This window comes from Anthonomus grandis, chromosome 11 (genome assembly GCF_022605725.1).
Source record: "Anthonomus grandis grandis chromosome 11, icAntGran1.3, whole genome shotgun sequence".
NCBI classification, from domain to species: domain Eukaryota; kingdom Metazoa; phylum Arthropoda; class Insecta; order Coleoptera; family Curculionidae; genus Anthonomus; species Anthonomus grandis.
In genome coordinates this window covers 11,072,333-11,094,559 of record NC_065556.1, presented here as the reverse complement: position 1 = coordinate 11,094,559, position 22,227 = coordinate 11,072,333, and the positions used below count along the sequence as shown (strand labels likewise).

General features: G+C 31.9%; 2 protein-coding genes across 3 annotated transcripts in view; both read right to left on the bottom strand.

The window, feature by feature from the left end:
* Positions 1-22,227, bottom strand: part of LOC126742300 (slit homolog 1 protein) — a 651,615-nt gene that overhangs the window by 348,537 nt on the left and 280,851 nt on the right. The window lies entirely within an intron of this gene.
* LOC126742466 (uncharacterized) lies at positions 3,419-4,943 on the bottom strand. Its single transcript, XM_050449110.1, has 4 exons — positions 4,496-4,943; positions 4,171-4,453; positions 3,705-4,067; positions 3,419-3,524 (listed from the first exon to the last, which is right to left on the bottom strand). Exons 1-4 carry the CDS (start codon positions 4,941-4,943, stop codon positions 3,419-3,421), a joined length of 1,200 nt encoding a protein of 399 aa, XP_050305067.1.

Sequence of the window (22,227 nt, the reverse complement as noted above, 5' to 3'; positions counted from 1 at the left end):
GGAGTGGTGCTTGCGCGAAGATATTTGTGCGCATTTATCTTGAATCGCTGTAGGTTGTATGCGTCGGGAAATATATGAGGTGGAAGCCCGTTCCACAAAGAAGATGTTCTCCAGATGAATGAGTCCCGATACAGCGACGTCCTTGGGGTAGGCAGGTGGACTCGATGTTGATGAGCCGCAACTGCTAGATGCGTCCTTCTTGCCGGAACAGCCCTGGGTGGAATCAGGCCTACCAGCTCAGAGGAGCACTTGCCGTGATAATAACGGTAGCATAAACAGAGAACAGCCACCTTTCTCCTGTGCTCCCGACTATCCAGACTCTTTGTCAGTTCTGGTTTGTCGATAAGACGAATAGCTCTCTTCTGTATAGAATCCAGCAGGTTTAAACTATGCTTGGGTGCAGAGCTCCAGACATGCGAGCAATACTCGAGGGAAGGGCGTATTTGAGCCTTATAAAGAGTCAGCAGCTGTTCTGGTGTATACAGTTTTTTCGTTTTGAAAAGCACTCCGAGTTTTTTGGAAGCCGCCCTGGCGACCTCGGCAACGTGGTCATGCCAGGACACACTGTTGGTGACCTCGACTCCTAGAAGGTGTAAAGATGATTTCATTGGCAATGTTTTTCCTGCCATAACTAGCTCCGGGCCACCAAGGTTAGTCTTCATCGTAAATACTGCAGCCTGCGTTTTTTTAGCGTTAAAATTGACCAAATTGTTATCGCCCCACTCCAAGATTGCTCTAATATCGTTGTTGGTTGAAGCTACTTTTTGCTGCCTAACATTCTGAGAACTTGCGGCTGTCGTTGGTTTGGCGGACTTAAATATGGAAATAAGTGTGCTATCGTCCGCAAACCGTACCAAACGTAGCAAAATGCTACAGTAAAGTATAAGAATCTTTTATTGAAAGGGTCCATGGGCAAGAACTACTGAAATAAATCATTTGTATTGTCCTTGAAGTGAATCTAATACGATTAAGTAGAAGTATTGGAGAGGAACTGGGTATGGACTACAGAGCTATAACCAGTATCTGGAAAAAACATAATTACAAATGTTTGAAATATTCCAAAATTCAGGTAATATTTCTTGACAACCAGTGGTGAAGAATGGAATTTTGTGAAACCATGAAGAAAACGCAAGTGAAAATGAATCTTTTTTATGAAATATTGTATTTCCAGATGAATCTGCTTTTCCATGGGAAGCAAAATCCTTCCTTTGTTTGATATTAGTATTGGAAAAAGTGAGCACAGAGGTTTTCAACTTAATATATCAACCGTTGGTATTTGGTTGGTTGGTATTTTACCCGAACATATTATTGGGCATTTTTTTATTGACGGCATTTTAAACACTCAAAAATATATTAAGTTACTACAAAACTAAGTTCTTCCTGCCTGATTTAGACCGAGGATCAACTTATTTTGAACAAGGGGTCTGCGCTGCTCATAATGCGGTTATGGTGAATGAATTTTAAGCTAACTGTTTTATTAACCGTTTTATTATTGGGACTCTTGATAATAAATGCCCCCTAGATCTCCAGATTTTTCCTCAAAATATTGAGAAAATTTATAGTACAACACGAATTTATTAGGCCACATTTCTATAGGGGTTGTATTTTGATGTTTATAAGCACTAAGAAATGTCTGAACATTCGCATATTATTTTGCGAAATTTTATTACAAGTAATACAGTTACCCCCATTAAAGTTAGATGCCTATTAACGTCGTACCGAAGAACAACGACGTAGCAGGCAAGGAGCAGCGCGCACGAATCATGTTATGTTATTTGCAATTGCCAAAATCGGCCACTGCCCGAAATATTCTGGATTATTGGTAAATTAAGCTACCCACAACGAGAATAAAGTCTTCGTCTGGTGTTGTTTCGCTTTGTAGATTATCTATTTTACCCACATCGCATTTTGTTCATTGCACCTTACCCAAAACACGTTTTTAATAAAATAATGAAAAAAAAAGTTTATTATTAAACCTACCAATTACATAATTACATTGGGTATGTATGTATGTATACATAGTGATGTATGGAAAATATCTAATAAGCCATTGTCAACTACATTAACTGAGGGAAATTTTGTTATTTCTATTTTTTTGGTTGCTCTTATAATGTAATAATTTAATATTGTATGAATAGTACTGATCGCGACATCTAGTGTATAGTTAATGACATTGTACAAATAAGAACTCCTATATGGCGTTAGCTGTTCTTCGCGTTGTATTTTAAACAATTTACTGGAATCAGGTTGTTTTTCTCTCTCTCTCTGACCAACGTGATTTTTCTATCTGTTTGTCTTTGTTATTGGTCGCGTACGCCATGCTCAAGAATCAACTTTTACCTATTAAAATTTTCGATACCGGGCTGTTGCTATCAGTGTTTTTCCTGTAACTTGAATACTTTGCCTTTTGGGATTAGATTGAGATAAGCTAAGCAAGGCAACGTTCTAATGTCAGTTCTTGTAAAACTGGGCCTGCGTGGGATTATCCATTGAAGAGGTACCCAGAAATTGCGTTTTGGCTTTTCTTTCCAAATGGTGTGGTCTTCAGGTTAACAAGTTCAATTGCTCGAGATTAGGATTCGAACTCCTAGTTACCTAATGGTGACACTAGCCATGTAATGTGAAAGATTACTTTAATACACTTTATCAAAGACCCTCCGACATCTTGCGGTAAGCTTGATTCCTATTCTTTGTTAAACTCTTTTATGGTTCGTTTTATGCTGGGTCATAAACCAGATCTTATGCCGGGTCCTAAACCAAGTCTTAAGCGAGATCTTAGTTTTAAGAGCTATCATGTCATCATTGAACATCTCAGGTGCTGTTCCCATTTGTCATTATGAATTAGAATTTTATAATGATTCCTTTCGTGTTATTGATTGGACCTTAGTCAGCTGCTGTCCTTGAATATACACAGTACGTTACCAGCTCAAACCAAATAAAAGGAATGTGTAAGCAATGCTATGATTTCTGATTTGTATTGTTATTTCGAATTTGGGAATGGTCATATCGGTTAATTTATACTATTTAATGGTTCCCTAATTTATTAATTTTTCTCTAGCGCCTAAACCTCTTTCTTGACAATTTGCACTTTTATGTAAATTGCATCTGTACGGTTGTTGTTATATTACGGCGATTGAGTGGACTTTATTACTTATATAGGCAAGGGTTCATTTTCGTAAATTTTACACATTAATTTCCAAAATAAAATTTTCAACCGAACCATACAGCACCAAGATTAAAAATGTCACCTACCTTGATCTCTTGGAGCACTTGGATGGAATAAATGAGTTTCTTCTGGCGGGCCCGCACTGATATTCGGCACAAACACATTAGACTTGGTATTAGTGGTGTGTAATGAAAATTAGATTATATTGTAGAAACTTTTCCCATATTTTTGGGGAAATTATAGAAGCACTTTTTAGACGAAGTCTGGAGCCTCGATCATGGCAACGGCAAAAGCTGAAGTTGCCGGTTTGCTTCTTTGTACGCAAACTCTTGATAGACCATTCGACGTCGGCGCCAAGCTTGACTTTGTATGGTTAATGTAAATTTGAAATTACGTAGTTAAAAGACGAAAAATAATTTAATATGTGCAAAAGTTGCGTATACATTTTCCGCCCACTAAAACGCATGTTTTAAGAAGAAATACTATTCCTACAGAAATTTCCAAAATTCACAGAAAATAAATGTGAGAAAAAAAATACTTGAAAGGAAAAAATGTACTAGCGGGAGTTTCTTTATTGAAGGATATAGGAATCTGACAGTCGTCTGGAGATAACGTGGAAAGAAGTGCGGGGTCATTGCTTGACCACTTCCGAAGTTCAAACCCGCCTGATTTTAGCAGTAAGATCAGTTCCTTTTGAAGAGCTAGTGCTGACTCTAAATCGCAACTTCCCGAGCAGATATCATCCATAAAGGAATCTTCCAAAATAACCTGTGCAGCTCTGGGAAACTTATTTTTCTCTTGTACAGCTAATTCCCTTAATGTTCTGATAGCCAAGTATGGACTGGAAGTTACCCCAAAAGTGACTGTATTCAAGCGATATTCCTGAAGAGGCTCCTCTGGGCTGAAACGCCATAATAAACGTTGGTAATCTCTATGCTCATGAATTAGATTTATTTGTAAAAACATCTTTTGTATATCATTAATCATTGCGATGGCGTGGAAACGAAATCGCAGTAGTAGTGACTATGTCAGCATGAAGTTTTGGACCAGGTCGAAGAGTGGAGTTGAGACTTTGGTTTTTTGAATCCTTTGCAGAAGCATTGAATACAACTCTCATCTTGGTAGTGCTGCTGTCTGGTTTAATGACTCCGTGATGGGGAAGATAGCAAACACTCTCTGGCCTGGGTTCAGTGCTTAATACAAGGCTCATATGTTTATTGGAAATATATTCGCGCATGAAATCGGAATAAAGTTTATAAAGTTCAGGATTTTTAAGAAGTCTAGCTTCTAAAGACATAAAACAACGATAAGCCAATTAAAAGGTGTCACCAAATATAGGCGAATTTTGTTTAAACGGTAGAGCAACTGTAAAGCGCCCTGTGCAATCACGAGATACTGTGTTTTGATAAATTTCTTCAGCCCGCTTCTTATCAGGAGACAAGAATTTCCTTTGATGTATGGACTCTAGTTCCCAGAATTTCCGCAATGTTACATCTAATGGGTTATCAAAGGCAGTAAAGTAGCTTCCGAGTTTCGGAGATGACATTGAAAAAGTCGAATTTTGATGAATTCTTCCTAATAAGACCCAGCCAAATTCTGTATCTAATGCAACTGGTTGACCTGGATCTCCGTAAATTCGACCCGATTTCAAAACCTGTGCATAGATTTCTGCGCCAAGAAGCAAATCTACGGGAGCAGGTTTATCAAATTGTGGATCGCTAAGGGGCAAATTTGAAATATGGCTCCAAGTACTGGGATTAATTTGTATAGAGGGCATATTTGAACAAAGGTTTTTCACAACTAACCCATTAAATGAAAATGTAGGTTGTATTTTTCCCACGGGTCGTATAACACAACTGGTTATGCCCTTGGTATAGGAAGAAGACTGATTAACCCCAAAGATTGGAATTGAATAATGTTTACGTGCTAAGCCCAACCTCTGTAAGCAAGATTGACTGATCAAGCAGGCTTCCCTTGCAGAGTCCAAAAGTGCTCTGACAGTTTGGAAATTCCCTCTTGAATCTAAGATCTCCACCTTCGCCGTAGACAATAGGACTGTGGACTGAAGTTGAAAAGAATGTTCAGTTGAGAAGGACATACAACAATTTAGCCCTGGATTTTCATTTATAAGGTTTTGATGAACGCTAGTGTTCAAGGAAGTGGTAGGGTTGGAGGAAACTAAATTAGAGGGATTTTGCTGATTGGTTTGTTGAGGCAATGATGCGCTATTCTGGATTAAATTAGTTTGCAATGAGTGTTGTTGAAGATTCGATGAAGATATTTGTAACTGTGTGTGAGAACTAATGACGTCACACAGCAGTGTATGGTGTCGATTACCGCAGGATCGGAAGTTATGAGGGGATAAACAGTCCTTTAGCAGATAATGATTGGTGCGTAAGCAATTGATACAAACATAATTTTGCTTGACGTATGCAAGGCGTTCAGAGGATGACTTTTGAATAAAAATGTTACATTGTGAAAGGGGATGTAGTGAAGAATTACATAGTTTGCAATGTCTTGAATTTAAATTTGTAGGTTGCGGAGAAAAAGTTTTAAAAGTTTTATTGTTGTTTTTTGTTTGAATTGAAGTATTAGCCATAAAAGAATTTGTGTGAAGGGATTTAGAGCCGCAATTTGAATAATTATTTGGTCTGGTAGTAGCATTAAATCCTGCTCCAGAATTTTTTGAAGATTTGTTTAAATTTAAACTTTGTATTGGCATTAATTGCATTGATTCCAGGCCTCTGCACTGATTCTCTAGGAACGCTACTAGGTCTGAAAATAAGGGTATTTCCTTCTCAGTATGTTTAATTTCAAAGGCTGATCTGGTAGACATATCAATTTTTTGCAACAATATATTAAACAAGGGAAACGACCAATCAGTAGTATTAAATCCTAGAGCATCTAATGCATCAAGGTTTTCATTAAAAGTGTCCAGAATACATCTTAAATCTTTTGAATTATGGTTTGATTTCATACTTGGAACTTGGACTATTAAATTCCAATAAGTTGTGGGTAATAATCTTTTATTTTGATACCTTTTTACTAAATTTTGAAAGGCGATTGTATAATTGCTATCGGTTACTGGCAGAGATTTTATAAGATTTAATGGTTCCCCTTGCAACAAAGTTAATAAGTGTCGAAATTTAGATGCATTGGAAATTGAAGTACTGTTATGTACAAGTGAGAAGTATAAATCATAAAATGTGGGCCATTTAAGCTTATTTCCATAAAAAAAAAGGAACATTTGGTTTCGGAATATCTGAGAATTGATTTACATGAGGCGTTACATAATTTGAAGGCCACTGAATACTATTGGGTTCTGGAAAAAGTTGAAAATAAATATCTTTTGAAGCAAAATAAAATTCTTCACATCCCTTTCTAATAGCATCTTCGCGTCCAAATTCCTTATCTGTAGTAGTTAGGCCGATAATTTCATTATGAAGATGCTTAAAATCATTATAACATTCTTCCAATGTCTCATATTTAACTTTAAAAAGCGACTTATGCTCCGATCTCTCCACTACCTTTTTTGCAAGAGTGTATATTTCGGTAATTCTAGCTGTAGCTACTTTTCGTTGTTGACTTAATTTATTCATTGTTAAAAAAAATAAATTTATCCATGGTTATGTGTATGGTTTCTAAGAAAACCAAAATATTAACTATTTTCCTTTTAAATTTTTTCAAAACAAATTATTGATTTAAGTCCAATAACCATTTAAATAAGCATTTACTTTGTTTTAATTTTTGCAGATATTTAAATGAGAAAATGTTTAAAATACCTGAATTTATTTAAGTATTGTTTTTATTGGCAAAATGAATTAAATTTACCTTTTTCATTCGTTTATTCCTGAATAACCATCAAAACTAAATTGCACTAGTACTACTATAATTACTAACACTGCAATATTCTTAAAGACACAAACCACCCTGTAAATTTGCAAAAAAAGTAGAAATTTCGATATAAATAAGGAAAAAACTACACCGCATTGTTCACGTACCGCACAATAACAATCTTTCGTATTGCTTGTAGTTTTAGAAGAATTTCAACTTAAGAAAAAATTATAAGTAGTTTATTAAAATTTCCCTTTAATATAAATATACGTAAAAATGCAAAAATGAAGAATGTAAACAAGGTTGACAGTCGATGGACTGGTTTATTTTTAAATAGCAATTCGGTGAATCGCTGCGCTCTGATGGATGGCAGGGAATCCTGCGCTGCTCGAAATTTTATTTTTTAATATAATTCTATAATTATTTTATTAAATTAAATTAATTTATTAAATCGAAGGATTTTATTTTTTAATATAATTTACTATGAATTTTGGAAACTTAAAATTTATTATCCGCGAAGAATGACCAAAAAATGTACGGTTGTTGTTATATTACGGCGATTGAGTGGACTGTATTACTTATATAGGCAAGGGTTCATTTTCGTAAATTCTACATTAATTTCCAAAATAAAATTTTCAACCGAACCATACAGCATCAAGATTAAAAATGGCACCTACCTTGATCTCTTGAAGCACTTGGATGGAATAAATAAGTTTCTTCTGGCGGGCCCGCACTTATATTCGGCACAAACACATTAGACTTGGTATTAGTGGTGTGTAATGAAAATTAGATTATATTGTAGAAACTTTTCCCATATTTTTGAAGAAATTATAGAAACACTTTTTAGACGAAGTCTGGAGCCTCGATCATGGCAACGGCAAAAGCTGAAGTTGCCGGTTTGCTTCTTTGTACGCAAACTCTTGATAGACCATTCGACGTCGGCGCCAAGCTTGACTTTGTATGGTTAATGTAAATTTGAAATTACGTAGTTAAAAGACGAAAAATAATTTAATATGTGCAAAAGTTGCGTATACAGCATCTACTAAAATATTATATTACTTAATACATTTTAATTTCATCATCCTGATTTTCATACCGTATTATATATATATATGTAAACAACCGCACTGAAGGGCTTATTTATTTTTATTTGATTTAGGTAGTACATGTTGTACAGTGTACTGTGCGGTATGACAATGACTTTGACCAAAGGGTAGTTACATACTAGCGGGTTTTTGATTTTTTTTATGTTTATTATGGTAAATAGAATTTGAATCCAGGGGTTGTATGTACTTTAAATAAAAAACTGTCTTATAATTTTTACAACAATGATTTATTTAGGTGAAGTTACATAATAAACATTGACCAGTAATTGCATATTTTTATAATAATATAGTAGTGTTTATTATTAAGGCTTATTTTGTGTTTTACTATGTTATACATTCCTTAACATCCTTTTTGGTTATGTGAGGACCAATTTGCCAGTTAAAGGTCCTTATAACTGCACATTAAACAAACGCATTAAACTGAATACCGCCCATAATTTAAAAGGTAAGCATCTCTAGAATAATTCATGCCAACCAACCACCAATTAATGTTTTCCAGACTGATAAACTTTGATTTGTGAGCGGTTAAGCATTTTATCAGCTTGTTCAAGCCTTTGAAAAAGCACATGATTTGCATAGGTCTAGATAATAATAAACGACCTCTTTAGTAATATTGCAGTATTTTTTTCTATTTTATTTTACATTGCCTATTCTCTTTTTTGTCTTATTTGTAAATGAGCTGTATGTATAATTTAAAATATTTCATTTCCTGTACAATAGAAAATGATGCCCGATTGGTTTCCTAAATAGTCTTTCATAACCCGTTTATAATATCTTTTTCGCCAACTCTTTAAAGATCATATCGTTTTAATCAACGATATTGTTTAGATGATAATTTAAGACTTCTCATTTCTTTTGTAGTGCTACATTGGTCTCATTGCCCATTTCTTAATATTGTGCATTTGATAATAACAAAGACCTGTCTTCATTCTCTAACATCAAGTTTCATAATCTTCATTCCAATTCAGCTTTCATTTTGGAATATTCTTCAAAATAAATACAATAAATCACAAACCGTGAATAAGGTAACCAGGGTAAAGCAATGTACCCACAACGCATTCTGGTCATTTAGGTTTACGCAATGATCGAAAAAAATTCTCTTATCGCATCGTGGGTAAATGTTCATACTCACAACATCCTGAGGATAAAACATTTTTATTATTTTATCCTTTTATTATTTGGTTATGCCATAAACATATTTAAAATTTATCTTAAACGTTTTATATAACTTCTGAAAAAATTAATCTACACTGATGCCTTATTCCGGTTTTCAATTTTCAAGAACAGCTAGATTTAAAAATTAATTTTTGTTGTAAACACTGTAAAGAAAATTCTTCAAAGAAAATTGGTCCTATATCTTACTGGCCTACAATTCCTGCCCAAAACATTTACTCTCTCTGGGTGTTGAGTGCGACCTTGCCTCATCCAACACGGATTTTTATGTGCCCAATAACGGCAATTGTCGATTTACGTCTCCGTTCAGCATAGACATTGACTCATCAGAAAAAAAATTATTTTCTGTTTTAATAGTAATATTCTATTGTAGTTCCATAAATTGTTTGCAAATTTCAATTCTTCGATCTGCATCCTTTTCATTGAGTTGAAGAATAGAGAAATTTTAGTTTAAAGGGATGAAATTTATTTGCCTTCAGAACCCTTACTACTAAAAACTGATTTACTTTCAATTCGCGGGCTACTTGTCTAGTGTAAATATTCATATTTTCTTGACCGTACCGATTTTCAATATTGCTTATAGCACCTTGCGATATCGGTGGTCAATCAGGATAAATGTTTCTGAATAAGTCCATAGCCTCCTTTTCATCTTTTATCTCCGTATTCAATCATCATTAAGATTTTAATTTTGTATTTTTCAGTTAAATAGGGCATTGGCTTTAAATTTAAAAAAAGGTACTTAAATCTGATTATTTAAGTTATAATTAATTGATAAAAAATAATGATCAAATTAAAAGTAAAAGAATTTACACTCAACGCAAGTGTTTTAACAATGTTAAAATTTATTACTTTGACTGTTTGAACGAAATGGAATGCTAAATTTTTTTTAAATTTATAAAATTTTTTACAAAAAAAAATTTTACAAAAAAAATTAGTACCCTTAAAATTATGTAGTACTAAAACCTATTCATAATAATGTATTTTACAGTATTTTCAGTAAAACCAAGTGGTTAACATTAAATTACATATCTTGGAAACTACTGGTCACAAATAATCGAAATTTTGCAGTTTTATATAAGTCAATATGCTTTTTAGAAAAAAGTAATAAAAGCCATTTTAAAAAAAATCATCGATAACATTATAATATGTATTTCAATATAAAACAATGTATATTAATTTCTACATAAAAGGTAAATGGACTACAATTTAAACATTTGTTAAAAACTTTTTATGTAAACAAATTTTATATTTTATATTAAGTAAAAGATTTTCTTTTAATTATTTTAAAAATGGTAAGCCACATTAATTAAGAAAATCGTCGAATACAATAAACCGTTAGTTTTGATGTTCATAGACTACGAAAAAGCGTTCAATACAATCAACTAAAAATGTTAAAATAACTAGACTCTCCTATAGACCACCAATATATCACCATGTTTAAACACATATATGAGAACGCTGCAACCCTTGTCAAACTTCATTAAAATACATACTAAAAAAAAATCGTCATAGAACAAAAGTTATTAGCGTTACATAAACGCTAATAACTTACGCGGGGTCCGAAAATCGGCCAATTTTTCACGAGCACATAATTAGAGCTTCGCTCTAATAACAAATGCCGTATAGAAAAAGGTGCTCGCCAAGGTAACACCACCTCGACAAAGTTATTTAACAGCTTGCTCCAGTATATGCAAATAGATAGAATTTAGGCAGCTAGGTATAAACATAAATGGCGAATACCTATGCCACCTGCAATTTAAAACACATTGTCTTGATATCCGGCTGCATAAATGAAACCCAAGAAATTTTATAAAAACTGAACGCTGCCTCCAAACAAATGGGACTAAAAATTAACATATCTAAAACTCAAGTGATCACAAATGTAGTAATTAGCGGCGGAATATATAGAAACGAAAAACAACTACTATCTACAAATATCTGGGTCCAAAAGTGTGAACTTACTAGACGCATAAGGCTAATATGGGCCGCTAAATATACATTAGATTAGCTTGTTCTGACATATGTTGTGGAGACCTTAACAGTAACAAAAGAAAAACAAAAAACAATATAGAAACTAATCAAAGAGTAATGAAAAGCTCAATATTAGTCAGAACAAATCTTTTGCAGATAAAGTATCAAGTACCGAAGTGCGAGCTAGAACAAAACTCATCCACGCAATTTAGCATTACCTCATTACAGCATTGCATTATTACCTTAAGGTGGAATTGGGCAAGGCACGTTGCAAGGCTAAACGACGATTGTTGGACTAGGAAAATACCAGAATGGCAGCCAAGAAAACATACATTTAGGAGCGAAGACCGTCCTCCTACCAGATGGCATGACGACTTGAGACCTATGCATATAAACTGAATGCAGATTGCTCAGGATAGCGAGTAGTGGAAGCAAACAAGGAGGCCCTATGTCGAGCAGTGAACTTTTGCGACTGTCTGATGATGATCACCTTAAAAAACAGATACAATATATAATATTATTTATGAAAATATGATTAAAAAATATATTATTATCATTACCGTAATTATATATAAAAATCAAATTAATTACCTAATATACCCAGAAGCTAAGCTTTAACACCTGTAAGCTCGCTTTTCCATCTTAACTTTCTATGTAACACTGTTTTATATTAAAAGAGAAAAAGAAGTGAGGTGGTGTACCTCTCTCTGGTGAGGCTATTGCTAAATTAACCACAAAAGGTAATTTATTAAATAAAATTTTCTTCCAAAAAGGAAATTATGAAATATTGTAATTTGTAAATTGCTTAGTAGAGGGAGTCTAAAAAGTAAAAAAGGGGGAACTAGATTAATTTTTATCAATGCCACCATCATTTTATGTGTCAACTACTATCCCTCTTATGAAAAAATATGCGTATATTATGTATCATTCGAACGCTAAAATAGCAAAATTATATAATTGAAGAGCAACTAATTGAACTATATTTTAGTTAAAATAAAACATATCCCTCTCTAGCTAATGGCAAGCTTTATTCTTACCTTTCTTAAATTTAATAATTATTTTAATATAGCAGTAAACATTAATATCAATCTAAGGCCTCAGTATTTAAGTCGCAAAAAGGACTTTTAATCAGAACGTTTTAGCTTAACGTTTCGGTTCGGAGGTATCTCCAATCGTTATTACCGCATTTACATTTAATACCGGTTAAACATATTTTCCAACCAAAAGGCGCTAAATTTAAAATAAAGATAATAGCAGTTTGAAAGTTATATTTTGCTATTTTAAAGTTTCTTTTACCTAATTAAATCAAATTTTGAATTTTCCTAATTTTTCTTAATATATTTGTTTTCTTATTTGTTAATAAAGAAAAAAAAAATTAGGTTTTTAATGATCGGCACGTAATGAATATTGATTGGTACTTTAAGAAAATTTTTATTTGTTAATGAATTCGTGATACATTGAAATTTTATCTTAGTTTTGCATTGAAAATAAAGTAAAATTAGCAAGAATGTTAGAATTAAAATGAGAAACGAAAAGTGTGATTTTATGATTATGTTTATTTGTGTGCGTTAAATGAAAAAAGGCTAAGAGGTACAAAATACTAGACCTAGCTGTAGTATTTAAACAAAATCATCTAAATCATCAAGGCATCTAAACAAGAGTTTAAATGAAAACTTGTTTAATTCGGTCAGTATATAAAGGGTGTCGCGCGAGTGAAGGAACAAAATTTCACTACGTCTGCTTTCGGTAATTGAGAGTCGAAAATGTCCTATAAACATAAGTAGGCCAATGCTTTCTTACAAAGGTATGGTTTTTAAAATTTAATAGTGTTATTGTGTCAAAAACTATTACGCTATAATAATAATTATCTTTAGTTTGACGTTCTTTCAGGTTCAAGTAGGCCGAGTGCTGTGAATACTTCTTTCATTTGTTATTCTGTGACAGTAGTTGCATCAGCTTGACCGAAATTTGCACAAATTACTGTAATGATTGTTTTTACAAATGAAGAATACGCAGACATGCGGCTACTACACAGATATTGTAACACGAGTATTAGAGCAGCAGTGCTTAATACTGCCGCCGGTATCCACATTCAAAAATCCCTAATAGACAAAGATTGACTCAGAGCAACAGAATCATTTCCAAATGTTTCTCTAATATTTCCGTCAGCAGCTACCGAAAATGTGATACTGGCTAGTGTTGAACGGTCACCATCAATCAGTGTTCACAGAATATCGCCTCGCACTAGTTTTACCCGAATGACTATATGGGCAACAATGCATAACTTTGGTTTGTACCTATTTCTTTCACTCACTTTCTTTGTTTTTGGTTGAAAAAGGTCTTATTTGAGTGTTTTTGTGAACTGCTACAATAGTAAAAACTTGTGCCCCACCATGAGAAAAAGGCAATTTAGGCAGATCTTTTTATAAGTAAATACCGATATTATCATAATAGAATATCAAGGTACAACCGTCGTCATAAACGTAGAATAATAAAAACTTACTAAGAAATCTATAATAATTATAAAATATTTAATTTCCATAAAAACACTTTTTATTAGATAAGTACTTTTACTCTATTGAAGTACGTTAAAAAAACGCATAAAAAGTTCATAAACGGTAATATTGTTGACAATTTAGACTTTAGAGCATAATTCCTTAATAATAAATATTTATCATGTAAATATTTTTTGACGATATCACTGGTAAAGATTACTTGTGTCGGTGAAAAATGCGATGTTGTTTCTTTTTCTCTAATATACGTTATCTAGATTTATTTAACTTTGAATGTTGACTTCCTTATAGAGTATCTTATCATATTTTATTTAAAAGAAATGCTTCCTATTTTATTAACGAGAATAGTATTATTTTGCGCCTATCAAAATAAGTGAATTTTTATGATATTACAAAGTGTGTTTTTTTAGAAATGTCATCTATATAGGCATTTGGCATCATTGCAAGCACCAAACTGCCCATAGTTCCATGGCAATGCTAATTCTAGTCTTTCAATGTTCTTAGTCTGCAGCTCACTGATTTATCCCCTCGTATGCAGTTATGCAATTGGTTCATTGCACATCGTAGTTTGGTTAATAGCATTTTGTTCACGAATGAAGCTACATTGACCTGAGACACAGAAATTTTTAAAGGAATTCTCATTTTTGGCAGCTTCAAAATCTCCATGCAACAATCGAACGGAATTTCCATCACTGTTTTAAGGCTAATGCTTGGTGTTGTTTATAAGTCGGCCCTTATGTGTTTAATGGTAGTTTGACGTCTGCAATGTACCTTCAGTTGTTACGAGAAGAACTGCTTTTGTTGTTAGAGGCTATTCCGAAGACAATAAACAAATGTTATTACATCATGTCGGTGCTCCGCCCCACATTTCTACTACAAATGTGACTGAATATTAAAATAATATTTTGACTGGACGTTGGATTGAAAGCAACCGGTTAGCAGACGGTAGCTCAGAATTACTGGAGGCTTGACATTGTTCAAAAGTTCATTTGTGACTGGCTATTAAAAAATCTAAACTTGAATATAACTATTAAATAAGTGGCATTAATAAGGGCACCACTTAGTTTTTTTTTATGAAAGAAAACTATGAAAAAGACTTGGTATATAGGTTTTAATTAACAATTAAATGACCCTGGATAAGGTAAATTTAAAGAGACAAAACAAAATCTCAACAATACAACTAAATTATATTTACATCAAAGATATGTACCCACCTCATGTTCTAATCTGATAAATGTTAATAATTTGTTATGAATTAAAATATGAACAATGTTGATATGAATAATATAAGTTTGACAAAAGTAAAATTTTAATTACGATTTTGCTACTAGCCTTCAAAACCGAGGTTATGGATATATGCCATTTGTAGCTCAGCTATCCGGACTGGGAATCTCTAATACTCGCTCTAACTCTAGCTCCAGCTCCACCGCTTTTAGCAATTTCCCGGGGAAATCAAAAACCTACAGCCATCAACAGTTTTTTATCAACAATTAAAGAAGAATAAAGAGGAAAACAGAAAAGTAAAACCCTAAAATAACGGTTGCCATTGTATTCACTGTCGATAAAAAATGAATGGCGTTAAAAATGTGATACACTCACCTTGCTAGATTTCATTATCTGTCTATCAAAATCTTGGACATCCTGCTCCAGAATTATGAAATAAATGGTTCCCTAAAGGAACAAGATTAAGAACTATGAATTATAAACCATATTGGCCACTTACTGATTCACAAACTTCGGAAATTAAAAAAAAAAACTGGCCTTTTACGTGTGCTCCTACCTGCAACACGGGAACAAGTCCTCGAAATATGTCGCCTGAGCTGTCAATATCAGCCAATCAGAGAAGTGACAGACCGTCAACAGAAAGCATGTATAATTAAACCAAAAGAGTGATGCGTTATAGTAGTAATGTGTCATTGGCAGTGTGAATTTAAAAAAATATGAATAAAAGAAGTTGACTGAAATTATTAATGTAATTTACTAAAATTAATGAAATGCCAATGGAGCGTTAGTAAACATAAGGAATAGAAAAATAAAACGCTACAGCCTTTGGACTATTACTTGTGGGGACAAGAGTTTTAGTGTATGCAGAGAAATTACATACGAGGAGTGAATTCGTTTGTAAAATTAATAACTTATGACCTAAGTGATAACCACCGTATTATTGAAAAAGCTATAATACGGTGTATCAGCAACAGCATTAAAAGGACTAGACTTACGATGTGAAGATGGACACTTTAAACAACAAATTTGAAGTTACTTACAACAGCTATTTTTACAGCAGAATCATTTTTTTTTGTTAAATCAAATTATTTTTCGGCACAAAAACACTATTAAATTTTAAAAAATCATATATTGGTAAGGAAGCATTTGCAGACCCATGTTCACACGACATTTTCAACTCGGATTTACCTTAAGAAGATGTACTGAAATTTTATTCTTTAACTCTTGGGACACCCTGTATAAATAAAATAAACCTGAAAACTTTTTGTTTTACTTAATTTCATTAATATAAAGCTTAGTTGTTAAATATATTCTTTTGTTTATTTATTTATTTTATATAAAATCATTAGTTACATTCTAAAATAAAAATTTAGTTGAGATAATTTTATTTTTCAATCGAACTTTAAGTATAACAGATTTTTAAACCTACCCAAAGCATTTTATTAATTAGCAATCCAATCTGGGGCATCGATAAAATAAGGCTAAATTAATTCAAAAAATGCCCAGCAGCATGTGTTATTTTATATAATCCTGATCATAAAACACTTAACATACAAATCTAAAGGAATCGCTTGCTACTGAATATTTCAATCTATGTATATTCGCTATTTTAATTTCTCCATAGCAACGATCACACCAACCAATTAAAAAATGTTTGCATAATGTGACCAGCTTAACCGACATAAATAAGATCTTTGAAGAATTTTAACCTTAAGCTATTTCCAGTATTAAGAAAAGCTAGTTATTAAGTACAAAAAAAATTTACAGATCATGCTACAACCCCTAAAATCTTTTTCTATAGTTTTTTATGACTTTACAATATTGGGTTTTAAATTAAAATGTTTTCCCTTTCAGCTTAATTCCTCTTTTGTAATTGAGCTCTCGGCAAATTTATCGAAATCGAAAATTTATGTCTGATTTCCTTTTGTAGCTGCAGTTCGATATCTATACAATGTAGCTGGCTACTTCCCAATATACTACCCAATTAATTTTTTTATGGTAATGGAAACTTATTTTTAATTTAAATTCTTTATTCTAGGTGACGAAAAAAACAATAGATACAATTAAGAATTCGATTATATAAAATCATGCTTTCTTTCTTTCGCTCTAGAAAAAATATTAGAGTAGTATATTGAAAAGCAGCCATTTACAAAATGCCTTACTACAACTTCTGATTATATAAAAAGATCTAATATACCTAAACTATGATACTTGAAAAATGTACCTATATCTTATATATTTTATATGTTTAGCGAAAAATTTAATTTTAAGGCTTTTATTTATTTTTTTGTTTGACTGCCTATTATCTGGCCTAAGTATATACGTAGTCTTTAAATTAATATTTATTTTTATTGCTATAATAAAATACTAATTCAATTTAGGATGGGCTAAAATTATGACTGCCATTAGCAAGAAAGCAACATGTTTTATTCCAAATGAAATATGGTTAAATTAAGTACTCCGAAATGATATAAAGTAAGCCATTTATAAGCCATTTTAGCGCCCCGGTGTAACCTAATTGCGGCATATTTTTCCCTGAAAAGGAAATCACTTTGAAATTTTGCCGCATAAAATCAGCGTGGCACTGAAGAAAATCCATCTGCTTAGAGCCTTTTTATTTTTCAGACTTTCTCGGATAAGCAATTTACGAATTATACCGTTTTGTTATTTTCTTTTTGGAAGAAAATGTTATTTGCTAAATGACTTTACTGGGTTAAAATAAGTTTCTTAGCGGTAAACCTCCTGAAGCAAAATATTCGATACATTTGGATGCTTTCTAAAATGGAAAATAAAGGAAAAAATGTATATTACTAAGTTCATAATAAAGTAAGTAGAAGAGATTTGCTCAAATGGTAAGAAGTAGAGTAGTAATGGTAAGAATGAAAAAAAAAAGGTTTTAGATCACTAGATTACGTCAAAATAAAAAAAATGTACTGGAATATTTTATTTAAGTTTCTTTTTTAACTGCTTGGTTAAAGTGAAAAAGACCTAGAGCTGGCACTTTGAGGGTTTATTAAATCACTTAATTGCAGAATTCTAAATACATCGTACCAATTTTAAGATAATTAATTTAAAATAAGGTTCCTGTAACCTTCTCGTTATTAAAAGTGGTTAACAATGGTAAAGTAGTAAAATGTAATTTTTAAACATTTATTTTGTTTATTTTAAATTTGGCATAACGCTTCGGTTGGAAAGCATCTCCAATCGTAATGACCGCGTTTACCGCGTTTCAAAATATCTCCAACCGAAACGTGCTAAATTAAAAATAAAAACAATGGAAGTTTGAAAATAAGATTTTACTGTTTTAGCAATTCTTTTACATAAAAAAACCAAATTTTATATATTTTTTATTTTTCTTATATATTTTTTTTTATATTTAATAATAAAGAAGAAAATCGATTTTTTAAAGCTACGTAATTAACATACTACGTGATTATCATATTAAGAACGTTTTTATTTGTTTGTAAATTTTTGATACATTCAATTTTGATCTTAGTTTTGCTTTGAAAATAAGGTGAAATTAGCAAGAATATTAAAATTAGTATTAAAATCAGAAACGAAAAGTAAGGATTTTATTTTCGAAATTGTAAGCATATTAAATACTTGGTAATAAATACTTTTTTATCTCTTGTTTATTATTTTCAATAACTTAGTCTCTTTCAATTTTATCTGTTATTATAATAGAGAAATATGTAATTTTTTGTTTATATTTCCTAATAGTTCTTAATATTTATTCAGATACAGTAGGTTCTCATTTCATCATTTTAGTAACAAAAAATTAATTTCTGTTTTTCTGAAACTTGAAAGTTTATTATGCCTTTTTGTTTGCTTTTTTGATTTTTTGCATTTCCTTTTCCACCTTAAGCTTAATTTTTACATTTTTTTCCTCTTTTGTCAGGGTCTTTAAAACCCCATTTCGGTTGATTTATGGACCAGCATAGTCCACTCTCGCCGCAATTTAAAAAGGGTCGCGATGGCGTTATTTTATTTAGCGGAAATTGACCTACTAAGGTGTCAGTAGTAGCAGGTTTGACTCCGAAGCATACAACACAATTTTTGAGAACCTGACCAACACCGCGTTCCTATGTGAATTAGTAATGCTTGAGCTTTAAAATAAAGCAGTTTACGATGTTTATAAGCAATAATAAGGGTTGCTAAGGGATGCTCCTTAAAGAGAATTGCAGGATATTTAAAAATCATAATCCAAATTTTATATAATCATAATCCAAATATTTATCTCCCACCCACCCTTACAAGATTTTCTTTTTCTAGGAAAGGATTGAGATTATAGAATTTGCTTCTTTTGCTAAGTTCCTGTTTTTGCCTAAGTACATTAATTTCTTAGAAAAAACAATGAAATTGTGCAAGTCTTACCAAGCATTTGATCAAAGATCCATTTCAGATACTAAAAAGGTCCAGATTGAAAATTTTTCTCAAAAGCTTTGGTTTTAAAACGTAATATATATGCAACAAAACTTAAAAATGAATAATATCTCGTAAACAAGGATCAATCAGGATCTACACTAACCATAACCTAGGTAGTAGTTCTTCAGACCTTTCAGACAGTTTAGAAATTTTTATTAGCATACTAATAGGCTATTAAAATGCCTTTAAAACTATTCCTAAGTGTGCTGCCAACAAGGCCCCGGAAAGTTCTAATCTAGAAACACAACAAATGCATAACATATTTACATAACATGTTTCATCACTATTGAAGGATCTAATGTAGGTGCAAGCAGCATAAGCAACTTGTGAACCATCACAACATATATGTATTTCAACACTTATTAGATTACAAGTGACATGGCGAAAAATAGATATTTTATTTAAATCAAGAATTTGTTCTTGGTACAATTTTCAATTCGAAAAAATCTTTTAAGGAACGCTTTCATCCCAGCCTAATCCAAATGATTCTGTTGACACGCCTTAAGCTCAGTAAACCACAATGAGTCTGGGTTCGCAATGCTCAATTTGTCAGAATCTTTATAGTCGGATCTCAATAATGACATTAGAATTAAATTTGTAATTTGCATTAACAGAAAAATTACATACTGATTTTTTTGATGCATCCATACTGGCTTGCACTTTTTTGTATATTTGACAAATTGATCTGAACAGTAAGGATTAGCCAATTTTATATTTTGTGGAATAATAATATCAGAAAAATTTATAGCATTTATGGATAAATTATCCGTAAGCTGGTCAGTTACCAGAAAGAATAAATCAAATTTAAATTGATTTATTTTGGATTTAATGATCCCACTTATTATATGAAAAATATTACTACGAGCTTGACTTGCATCTGAAACTCGAATTTTTATTCTTTCTTTAGGCAACCTTAACATATCATAAAGTTCCTGTGAGATTAAGTTACTTTGGGAACCTAAATCAAGAAGAACCTTACACTCAGATAATCTTCCTGTGACATTTGCTATAAAAACTAAAGTAATGGCTAATAAAACTTCATTATCTTAAAAGTTTGAATCATTTACAGGCATTGAAATATTTAAATTTGACTCATCTCGGTCAGGTACATTAGATACATTATTACTATTCATATTAGCACTACTGTCAAAATGTAGCAAAACACGATGCCTTTTATTGCATTTTTTAAATTTTTCTTTAAAATGAAATAAAAGATCAGTGCTTAAGCATATTGTACACAGTTTTAGTTTTTTAATCTCGAAGTATCGGGTCTTTGCAGAAAGGTGTTAGAAATTATCACAGTTAGAAATTTTGTGATCTTGCTCACAAAAGCTACAATTGTTTATGGTTACATAACTTTCCAAATGGTGTCTATTATAATTTGAATCTTTATAATATTTGATAGGTACCTGCAAGGGGCTGATCAGATTTAAATGAAAAAGTAAAACTTCCTAAATAATAAAAGCGTTCAATATCTAATAGAGCAGGATTGCTATGAATTAAGTCCTTAAATAAATCATTAAATAATATAAACTCATGATCGAACTTAGAAACTTGCAACGGGAGATATATCTCAAAATTAATAGAATATGCTTCATTGTGATTTAAGTTTTGAGTCTAGAGTAGGCTATTAGATGTACCAAGAATATTTAAATAGGACTATTCAAAAAAAAGCACGTTCTGCGGCATTCGCTTCATTTTCAGCATTCCCTTCCTCAAATAATCACAATAATTTCTGACCGTAATTTTTAACATCTTAATTTTAATAAACGATGATAACTATGTGTAAATATTTATCAAAACGTGCTAAATTATCGTTTATGTTACCTCACTTTTTCTTAATAACTTTTAATTGTTGTACAACCTCAGCCATTTTAAACTTATTTAATGTTTTATAATAAAAAATAAAAAATACTTATAAAAAATTAATAAATATCGGTAAATACCTAATATAGTGCAATATTCATGCAGCACGACTTCTAAAAGCCTAATTATCGATTATTTCCATATCTTATGGTAGTAAGTCTGTTTTTAGTGCAGTACATCTAAAAAAAATACATAGCTTCGTCACAATCCCATCATACAGCGACAGGAACATAGCAATTTGGCTAAGGTGGCTACGGTGATTACGAAAAGCCGAAAATAATATGTCCAAGTCTAAATACTGGCACCAACTTTTCAAGTTTTACTCTTTTCCTTTGGCGGTAAATGCAAAGTTTATGAATCTTACCGGAAAATATTAATGTTAAAAGATTTAATAGTTCAAGAATATAAAGGCAGTAGCGGACAAAAAACCCTGGCAAATGTTCGTGAGGAATTTCAAAACAGGCTTTAATATTGTCACGCCATACCGACTCACGTTTTAAGCACCTAATAAGTAATGAAGCTAAATAAACTATATATTTTTATTCCTTGGGTTACTAAATTATTAATGTATACGCCAAATTAGATTGGTAACTGATTGTGTGAGTTTAGTGACTTATATCTACAAGTGTTTTTTGTTAATCAATCACTTTAATCTTAAAACCCCCAAAGGGGACAAGAGACTAGCCTTGTGAGCAGATGGCATTAAGGTTATCTCTTCTTAAAAGAATAATATACGGTATAATTATTAACAACTATGATTAACAATATTTAGATTAGTAACCAATTTTAGATATTATCTAATTAAATATCAATTTAGAAAATACTAAAAATATTTCATACCTTTAGTTATTAAGGATATAGTCCGCACTTATAATTTTTTAATTAAATAGTGACATAATATCGAAGAAAATAGGTAAATAATGATTTTGTCAAATAATATAATGGCTAT